General features: G+C 36.9%; 1 protein-coding gene across 1 annotated transcript; it reads right to left on the bottom strand.

Moving 5' to 3' along the window:
* Nucleotides 1–3800: 3800 nt before the first annotated feature.
* Nucleotides 3801–7731, bottom strand: LOC137408067 (loricrin-like). Its single transcript, XM_068094457.1, has 3 exons — nucleotides 7599–7731; nucleotides 6599–6688; nucleotides 3801–4195 (listed from the first exon to the last, which is right to left on the bottom strand). Exons 1-3 carry the CDS (start codon nucleotides 7627–7629, stop codon nucleotides 3801–3803), a joined length of 516 nt encoding a protein of 171 aa, XP_067950558.1. The 5' UTR covers nucleotides 7630–7731.
* Between the last annotated feature and the right edge of the window lie 3403 nt (nucleotides 7732–11134).

The following is an 11134-nucleotide window of genomic DNA, read 5'->3' on the forward strand; positions in this document are numbered from 1 at the left end:
TTTTTCAACCGGCCGCTTTGCTAATTTTATCGAGCGTTCTCTGATCAGTACGCTCGCGGCCTGAATGGACTTGGCGTTAAATGTTTGTACGTCGTTGTATGACGAGCGGTCGGTTTGTTGGTATTTTGGCGAATGAATGGAATGAATGGTTGACAAGCGAAAGATGACGAGTCACGAAATATGCTAAGAAATGTTCGCTCTAATATAACTTAGCCTCTATCAACTAATTCCTCGGTAGCCACCCGCAAGAACAGAAATTCCTTCCTTGTAAATTCTCTACTCAAGGTCGCCGAAGACGCGGCTGTTCGCAGAGAGAGCATAACTCTTTCTACTACGTAATAGTTCTCTACTGTAGCAATGCCGATGCATGTGTAGAGGATTTTCTTTGTCAGTGTACTCACAACTCAGCCAGGCCTGTATTCTCTAGTTGCAAGTTAGGGCGGCAAATGTTAGGTGACTAGTTATGAACACCTTGAGAGTTTAGGGTGATGTAAGCGCCCCAAAGCTCTGGACCTTTTAAGCATCAACAACATTTCAAAGTATGCATAAATGCAATCAATTGTAAGCATTTAAATCTACATAAATATATTGTATAGTTCATGGTAGGCAAAACTTTTTCTTTATTCAACGAACGATATAAAACTCATGACACTACTGATTTCTGTAAGAGACATTGAGAGAACAAGAGCTATTACTTCTTTATTGCAATAGCTCTTGTTCTGTCAATGTGTCCATGTCAGAAATCTTTCACAACTGATTCTCACGAGATCATTCCTTTAGCGGGATCACAATGGAGACAGTATAGAACGCAAGTTGCTAGCAAATTCATTGTTGGAAATTTCAAGTGAATGAGCTTAGACTGCAATTCTTAGTACTTAGCCGCCGAAAATCAGTAAAAAGCTGCGGCGGCTCAGCCGCCCAGCTGTCTCAGGAAATACAGGCCTGAACTCAGCCGTGTATTAAACCATATGTTTTGTGTAAATGATTTTTATTTACCTATTTACTCAACTGCGTGTCAGCCTTCATATTTCTATATACAGTTAGCCACTTTTCTTGCTTGCTAGATGTGTATAGATTTTGTACATAATCAGGTGGGCTTGACTTAGTGGCATCTATGTGTTTTTCAATTGCAATTATTGTAAGAATTCGGCTTATCATTAAATTGTTTACAACTACTATCTTATACTGAAGCTCCAACCACTTTCTATTTAAGTTAATGTCAAGCTCTACAAAGGGGTCTTTTTAATTTTCTGCATCAGCAATACAAGCAAGAAAACTACTAGTCTATTTGCTTCTTTTACAAGTAACTATACTCAAAGTACACTAGCATCACATGTACAAACACATACACTAAGTGTGGATTTCATAGCAGATTGTAACAGCAACAACTCCATTATAGTGTGCACCAGCAAGTCATTTGAACCAGCAGTCTAACCAGTTGCCCCGGCAAACAGCTACACCTTTTGTTGATTGTATCAACATGGAAGCACTCGTTGTTCTTACTGCTTGTTCAGTAGGTGTGGTTATTTTCCTGTCAAGCTCAGGAGAAGCGAAATATTTTTTATCAATCTAACCAGTTATCAATAAGCTATCAGTTAACCAAATAACAAAAATATCAGAGAGACAATAACAACAAAACTGAAAAATGTCAGTTCAGTTCACGAGATATTTTGAGAGCTTGTGGCCAGGATAACAGCCAGTAATAGTTGACATACCCAAGCTTGTTAATCCCAGTTGGTGAACAGGCAATAAACTCGATTCGCTCTTACAATAATCACAATAAAACATGCTTGTGATGTCTAGAGTACAAAGGTCAAGGAAATGTTTAGGTTTCTCTCTCATGGATGTTAGATCAGCAGAGTCTTATATAATGAAAAAGTAAAAGAAAAATATGCATACAGCTGCCCACTGTTTACTAAAATGTATGCTGAAACACCATTATATTTTTGTACATGCTAAAAGCGTAAATGGGCACTACTTCTGCATACTAACGAAAGGGAGTTTAACTGGCACAAAACCTCATGTCTAATGAACTTTGGTGTCCAAGAATCAACAAGTCATATCTAAAAGTCAAGAGATTGCCTATAGCACTTCTAAGTAATCAATCATTCACTGGATGTTATATAGGCTATCAATGCTTAGCTGCACGCAAGTATGTTTTGTTTTCTATGTTGTTTTTAACTTTGATGTTCAAAAACGATAGTTTATTTGTTTTTATTTATTTTTTAAATAATTTTTGCTTTAAAAATAAAAAGCATTCAATGGCTTGAGTCATCATCTTACTTTTTTATAAAAAGTGTTTGAGTTTTGCATCATACACAATTCACTGAGGACTCATATAACAAGCCGCTTGCTAAGAATACAGACATGATGAGCCATCATGGATACTAAAATTGCTATATATTTCATAGTACCAGCTAAAGTGTTGTCCATTTCAATCAAAAGAGGACAGCTCCTTGAAGGAGAGACTTTTAAAAATGCCTTTTCGCTATCGTTTGGATGAAAGGAGGCCTTAAACTTTAAGCTTATTGAATGCTGTCAAGTCACGTAGGAGTTGTGACCACACTTCCATATCATTGAAGGATTACCTGCCAAAGTGCCAAGACCAACATAGACCTAAAAAAAGTAAATTCCACAGTCCATTCCAAATAACAGTAGTAAGTTCTTATCATCTATTTTTCATTTATTTTTTATCATGTATAAACAAGCTATGAAAACATCAAAAAGCAAATATCAACAACACAACCGCTCACCAAATCAATTCAAATTACAAATAATTTTGTGTAAAAATTAACAAAGTGTTGACTGTTATTGCCAACATATATTTCAATATTAGTCAAATGCCCGACATTGCCCGAGTAATAAAATAATTACCTAATGAATTTGAGTAACTTACCTGATAAGCTAGTAGTCTAAATCTTTACTAAAACAATAGCCGTGTTTTAAGCCAGTTAAATAATTACATGTATATATATTGTTACGCGTAATGATCAACTGTGCAACCCCAAGAGCTTCAAGTGTGAGTATTTTAAACTGATGTAATTAATGTAATCACAATCCTTTATTGCTACAGCCAGTTGAACAACCGTAGTGTAGTGGTTTACATTGCTGATTTTTAGACCCGGAGGTTCCGAGATCAATTCCTCTGCGAAGTGTGTTTTTCATTGTGAGATCTGACTCGCTATAACTGGACGCAGGGATTAACTGGATTAACTGGACGCAGGGATGATTAACCAAAAGATAAACACTGAAATTTATATAGATTATGCAAACTGGTTCACTTCATTGTATCAAAAGTAAATGCTAGCTGGCCCTGGCAGTTTTAGCTAAATTTGTGTTTTCAATATTTCATATAACGAATGATATGGTCGGTGGTGATATTATGTTGAAGATCATTACATTCTCTAAGCTATAAGAGTTCTAATAAGTATAAAAATGTCATTATTTTTTTCATCTTTATTAAGTAGATGCGTAGGAGAGTTTCTGACTTGCATTTGAAAAGCATAATTACACAAGATGTTGATACTCATAGGACAAAAAAATATTGAAAGTAATATATGAGAAGCACGAAGAAATGAATGAATGAAAAATATTTTTGAAAGTTCTAGTTTGCACACACTTTGAGTTAAAAAAGGATTTGTGATTCGTTTCGAAGGTACAATAAGATTGTCTCCTACTGTAATGTACATGACACTTGATGGCTGGCAGCTAGCACTTCGGTGATTTACTAGTCATCATACAGACATATAAAGTGGTCAAATCATTATGTTCGATAAAAGTACAAGCAATAAACATTCTATTTAATCTCCTCCTCCACCAGTGTCTCCGCCTCCACCACAGAAACTGCTAGAGCCTCCGCTAAACCCACCATGGCTACCCCCACCACTACCACTCCCGCCACAACTACCCCCACCACTACTACCCCCACCACAACTACCCCCACCACTGTCGGCTCCACAATTGCTGCTATCTCTGCCACCGCCATAAGAGCTACATCCACCGACATTATGGCTTCCGCTGTAGGAAGCACATCCACCAACGTTATGACCTCCCCGATAAGAATGATTTGCAGAGCTCCCTATTTCCCTACTGCACGGCTTGAAGGTGGAATTATGTGAGCTGTATGATGCAATGCCATCTTTAGGTTCTCTGAATCCATCGCCACCAGGAAGTGTACTTGGTTGATTGTGGTGGTCTGGAATAGTAACGTTATGATGTCATCAAGTGATTGATAGTAATAATACTAGTAACACCAAGAGCCACTCTGAGGTGATTCAATTTATGACTCTAATCAGTATCATTCAATTCTCATTCAGCATGGCCTGTCGATTTCCAGGCTTGATATCATATTTGGCCCGTTTGGATGAGATTGTTTTTAAAGAAAGCTGGAAAAAAATTTGTGGGCAATTTGGTGAGCGCTTTTTTGAATGAATTTACATCTAAACAGAAGTCATGTCTTGCAATGATAACACTATTAATAATCGTTATTTTCCGTTAAGGCCAAGCTGAAGGATGCACCAATAGCTAGCGACAGATGCCTTGTAACTATTATATTTTGCCCATTTTTCAGCTCTATAGCATGACCATTTTATTTAAAGGTTGACTTGCAACAAAATTCACATTACAGTTATTTGATATGAAAAGATTCACCATGTCTTACTCTGTTGTGTTGTAGGTGCAAAATATGTGGGAATGTGATTACAAGCTCCTAAAAGCTCAAAAACGAACAGAAAATTGAGACCACCGTAGTTTGGATTCTCTTTCCAAAACAACTCAAATGTGACGTAGTTGTGGGAGATGGTTTCTGTTTACACTTTCATGCAACCTTATTCATCGAAATATTTTCACAAATTTACTTTACACATTCAATAAAACCATGTCTATTGTTCTTACGCGTCTGTTTTATCGTCATTGTAATGCTGTCACTTTTAGCACTGATATCTTATAACTTACCGTAAAAAATCGTTAAACTTTTTAACCTTAGCTCGAAGGAGTACATATCATTGTCTGATAATCATGACGAGCCTGTTGGTCACCTGAGATAATCGAAAAGTGCTGCAAAAATTATTTGCGAAGTATTCGGTCACATGATCAGATTACGACTTGCCGGTTAGACCAAACCGAAACAAAACTGTAAAGTAGCGAGCATCTATATTTGATACGGGGTCTTCGGTAAAACCCGAAGTGTTTGTCATAAACTAGTGCTACGATAAGTTTGTATTGAGCTTTTTATTGGCCTTTCTATTCACGTGAGAACATGACGAGACAATAAATAAATTTCATGACTACGTCAGAGAAATAAAGAGATTCCAATCTACGGGGGCTTTTCGTTTTTGAGCTTTTAAGAGCTTGTAATCACATTTTCACATATTTGGCACCCACAACACAACAGAGTAAGACACGGTGAATCTTTTGATACCAAATAACTGTAATGTGAATTTTGTTGCAAGTCAACCTTTAAAAGGTTTTTAGCATGCTTAAAGTTCCCCGTTAATGGAATCACGTATTATACCAGTATTTGCGTTGTGTATAGCTTCTAGGCAGTGCTGATGGCAAATTTATCATCTAATATAAATCGCAGGTGTCAACCAGGTTAGACGCATGCAAATTTGCTTAATGATTTCTAACTTAAGATTTGAGGCAGTGAAATACTGCGCTTCCATCTTTCAAATGGATTCGGAGTTTCCTCCACTCCAAACTATAAAAACGGTAAAATCTGAATAGATTTGACGTCATTTCACTTCACAAAATTTGTGCGAATGCATTCGCAATGAGACTACTATTCCATGTCACAAAAACGCTCACTGTTGATGAATTCAAATCGATAATATCCAGTCAAGCTCTCTCCGGTGGAGGTAAAAAGATTCAGCACATTTTATCACACTACCACGCGGGTATACTTTAACTACTATTGCCAACGATAGCTTGTTCATACGACAGTGAGGAGATAATTACCTATTTATTTTATTACCTTATTCATTAAATAACTGAACTTACTGATTGTAAATATTCCCACTGCGCTGGTGCCGACCTCTTCCTAGGCTTAACTCTTCTAGCATGTAATAAGTTTTTACTAAAAGCGATTGTCGTTCATGCAACATTTGAAGTAATAACTGTATAGCAAGTAGTAAATTATATTGCTGTTTTGTAATATAGAGGGATATTAATATTATTAATAATACAAAAATTCTGATCCGGTACCCTGGCTGAGTTAGTTCAACAAAGCACGAAGCGTGAATTAAAAAGTTGCCGTGACCCGAAAGCGAGTCTACTTAAACAAGTTCTGTTTTGAGGAGAGCATCGTTAGTCGTGGAAAAATCGATAAAGTGCAACTCCGAATCAACTCCTTCACAGAGGTCAACTCCGAATCTAATCGAAGCATGAAAACCTAGTGAATGTCACATATATGAATCATTTAACATAAACACACCTAAACAACTTTTCATTATTATATTATATTATTATTATTATAGTAGTTAAAACTGTAGAATATTGATAATATCAGAGCTCTAACATTAACAGCCATGAGAAATAGCCAAAATTTTGAATCCAAATTCAGGATGCCCCCATGTCAGTTGAATATAGCTTGATCTCTTACCGTAGTTATACAATGGGGTGCAACCAATAGATGTACGGATGCATCCTTCTCCATATCCACTTCGTTTTTCCCAGTACCCACTTTCAAGCTCTAAAATATTGAGAACGGACAGATGGACACTGCTGTTATTATAGTAGAGATTGTTAAATAGGTAAGTTAACCATAAACTATATGAATTGACAGATTATAATTTTAGAATGCTGCTGTTTTTTTATCATAGATCACATTCCATTTGAGCCAGGGTCTAGAATGGACAGCGTTTCACCAGCAATAAATCAACTACGAGTACAGGACTACTATTAAACATCGAATGCAGCGCAGGTCTTTAAGATAAGCTCTATACAGCATGAAGTGAGATATAACACTGAACGATAAAAAAATTGATAAATATTTCATAGCTTTAAGATAATTTTGTATTTTAAAACATGGAGATAAGTCATAACAAAAATGATGCCTTTGCACTGTGAGTGATTACTAATATAGAGCAACAGTGACCTGGTGGTCTTTGTTTGATGTGTCACTTGTAATTAGGACAAGCAGCAGAGAGTCATACAGGTCATTTGTGGTGAGTAAACATTCTATCATTACCATGCGGTCTCTACGTCTCCATGAAGCGGTTAATCCACAATGAAGAAACCCGTACGTCAAGCGAATTTGTTGCTCCCAATTTTTTATCGTGCATTTCATGCTTGCAAAGGATGTGCAAGCATGAAATGCATGCGAAAAGATGTCACACAAGCTATTCCTTTTGAAACATTTCTACACTTCAGTCGTTGCTATTTCGAAAACGCGCTGCTAAGCGAGACACGAGTGCGCCGCTATAACCTCTGACATAGAATTCTTAACCTTTAGTAACAATCTTCCATATTAATATACAACATGCAAATGTCCATAAAAACACTTAACGCGCAGTATCTCAATGTGCACACAACTCTCGGAGTATCTGACTTGTAATAAACAATATATGTATTTAGTAGCGGACTTCAAGAGATAAACTTACCAGCAGAAGGGGAGCTACAACAGCAGCCCATCTTTATTGCTAAAACTTACAGATACTTGAAGGCAATGACTATGTTTTATACACTCAGTCTTTGCTAATGATTGCTACCTAAAATTTCTTATGTATATACAGGGAGTACAGGGAGTACAGGGAGAACCATTTTTTCCCTTCTCTGTCCCATGATTCACAGTTGCGAGTTTGCTACGCAACGGTATGTACCAATTAATCACCAACAAGGAGCATGTCATTACAAGTATGAAGAATGGTTACACGCTAAACCTACACTTGGTGACAGCTCTATTGCACTTTAGCACTTTATAATAATGGTTTAGGATTGTGAGCCTGATATGTACAAAGCCTTGATGATCTATGCGATCAATTGAACTGCTGTTCAGAAAAACAGGAAATTCTTTTACCGGCAGTTAGACCTTTCTCTCTATTCACATTTCTCTCTCAGTCTGTTGTCTCAACAATGACTGTCTTATGGTTTGTGCTTTATCGCTGATTTCTATGCAGTTCTGTTTTCCACCTTCTCTTGCCATCTGTTTGTGTCTAGTTCTCTCAACTTTATGCTACAACTAGCTACATCTTTGTATCTCAGCCTAGGTCTTCCTCGAGTTTTCTTTTGTTTATAGAGTTGTGAATACAATTCTTGTCTTGATCTTCAAAGCCTCTCAGAGCTCGGCACGATATTTATCAGTCGGTGATCAAATAAATATTAAACTTCTAAAATATGTTTTTTTTCTGGCTTGGCAGCACTGGGGTTTCGCACAACGGTTTCCTGTGTGCTAGGTAGCTATGGTAGGTAGGGTCAGAGTTTGAAAAATTGATGGCTAACAAGTTGAACAAGATAGCAAATTATGAAAACATGAAAACCAGAGCTGCTACAAAACACTGTTATACATCTACATTGTAGATTCTACAACAAACTTGAAGGTTCAGGGCAACTGTTAAGCTGCTGAAAATATCAAGCATGGAGTTATCCAATCGTCATAACTGATACGATGTGGATATCTAGGACATCGAAAAGCGCTATTACAAACATGAAAGTGTTTGAAGATGCGAATGTGTTTTATGTACTTAAATCTTATCAAAATGAAGACGCTGATGAGCAATTAACAAGTTCTTTGAATGTTCTACAGACTAAACGCAGCGAGGAAGAGCAGTTAGATATTAATTCACTGACAATTCAGAACAGAGAATATAAGATGAACTGAGGAGACGAATCCTCGGATACAAATGACAGTGAGTATTACTTACAATGGCTAGTTCCAATGTGTTAGTTGAAAATAGGCAGCAGGTCTGTTCAACTCCAGGGAAACACTGCAAGGAGTCGAGTGAGTATATGATCTACAGCTCCATGCAGTATACTTCAAAAGAACCTTTTTAAAGCGTGCAAGGTGGTCACTTGATGTGGGTCGCCATGGCGGACATGACTGTAATTTCTACGAAGATAACTGTGTACGGCATCAAACCGCAATAACATAGCAAGCACTTTATGAAGCCGTTACGAATGCATGGAGACGAAAGCAGAATGACCAAATGGAAAACAAAGGACGCAGGCACAAATATGGATTCGTCGAAACTATCTTTACTATAATAAGAACCGTTTCTGTCTGTCTGCTCGAAGTGACTGTTGGAGGTTGAGAAAAAAGGTAGCATCGTCAGGGATTCGCACTTATGCCATTCAGCTGCTCCTACAGGCACACTATCACCTGATTTAATACTCACCTTCCATGATGTTAGAATACTTGTGCACATAGTTATTCTCTCGGCTTATTAACAAACCTGATGATCTCTCACAACCCTTGAGACTGCCGGGGTACTAGCATCTTCTTCTTTCGGCTTTTTCCTTTTAGGGCGTTCCACTGCGAATGGTATATCCCGGTGCAGATTATACTGTGACCATGAGATTTGGCTGTATCGTCATAACACCTTTCCTGACTACCAATGGTCCTTTCTGTGATTCAAAGCACTGACTTACTGACTGTATGCCAGCACATTAACCATTGAACCACTGCTGCTCTCTTGACAATGTACTATTATAAATAGTACTAATAGATGTTATCAAACAACATTTAGAATTGCATGAAATAATGATACCTGTGTTAATATTATGGGAGTCGTCTGTACACTGTTACATACTTAATTCAATAATCTTCTCAATTGCCATAGCTTTTCTGTGGTATTTATTATATGCATCAGTAATCTTTTTAATCATTGTAGCGTTTTAGCAGTATAGCAACCACCTAACTATTAAGGTTTAGGTCTCATTACCTAATTTTCTTATATAACTATACATAATATCAGTATTTGTGGGAGCTCCCCACCTTCATACAGAATATAATAGTACTAGTGTATCTCAACCTGTCTAAGTAGCAATCAATAAGTAAGTAGCATCAACACATTTATTTTTTGAGCTGGTGACCATACATTTCAAGTGTTAGATGATTATTAAAGATTGACTTGCAACAAAATTTACATTACAGTTATTTGGTATTAAAAGATTCACCATGTCTTACTCTGTTGTGTTGTAGGTGCCAAATATGTGGAAATGTGATTACAAGCTCTTAAAAGCTCAAAAACGAAAAGCCGCCATAGATTGGAATCTCTTTATTTCTCTGACGTAGTCATAACAGTTTGGTTATTGTCTTGTCACGTGATGTTCTCACATGAATTGAAAGGCCAATAAAAAGCTCAATATAAAACTTATCGTAGCACTAGTTTATGACAAACACTTTGGGTTTTACCAAAGACCCCGTATCAAATATAGATGCTCGCTACTTTACAGTTTTGTTTCGGCTTGATCTAATCATCAAGTCGTAATCTGATCATGTGATCTAATACTTCGCAAATAATTTCTACAGCACTTTTCGATTATCACAGGTGACCATCAGGCTCGTCATGATTATCAGACAATGATATGTACTCCTTCGAGCTAAGGTTAAAAAATTAAACAAATTTTTACGGTAAGTTATAAGATATCAGTGCTAAAAGTGACAGCATTACAATGACGATAAAACAGACGCGTAAGAACAATAGACCTGGTTTTATTGAATGTGTGAAGTATATTTGTGAAAATATTTTGCCGAATGAGGTTGCATGAAAGTGTAAACAGAAACCATCCTGTAACAACTATGTCCCATTTGAGCCGTTTTGGAAAGAAAATCCAAACTACTGCGGTCTCGTGTGGCTGCGATTAACTGTTTGTTTTTTAGCTTTTAAGAGCTTGTAATCACATTCCCATATTTTTTGCACTTACAACACAACAGAGTAAGACATGGTGAATCTTTTGATATCAAATAACTGTAATGTGAATTTCGTTGCAAGTCAACCTTTAACATTTCCCTTTTTATACTACGCACTGGCTACACTGAATTTGGAGATTTATTTTATAATTTCATGGCTCATATTTTTGTTACACTCATAGGATTTACTATGATCATCTTGTTTGCGTTGTATGTAATTATGTTGAGTTATATTTTATTACTTTATCGTTCACACATGCTTTGCTGCTTCCATGTTTCCATGCCTGC

The sequence above is a fragment of the Watersipora subatra genome, chromosome 11, assembly GCF_963576615.1.
Source record: "Watersipora subatra chromosome 11, tzWatSuba1.1, whole genome shotgun sequence".
Lineage (NCBI taxonomy): Eukaryota > Metazoa > Bryozoa > Gymnolaemata > Cheilostomatida > Watersiporidae > Watersipora > Watersipora subatra.

Excerpts from the sequence above, each read along its gene's own strand:
- LOC137408067 (XM_068094457.1), bottom strand. The coding sequence starts at position 7,629 with ATGGGCTGCTGTTGTAGCTCCCCTTCTGCTG. Across the intron at positions 6,689-7,598 it reads TTGTAGCTCCCCTTCTGCTG|AGCTTGAAAGTGGGTACTGG; the intron begins GTAAGTTTATCT and ends TCAATATTTTAG. Across the intron at positions 4,196-6,598 it reads CACCCCATTGTATAACTACG|ACCACCACAATCAACCAAGT; the intron begins GTAAGAGATCAA and ends TTACTATTCCAG.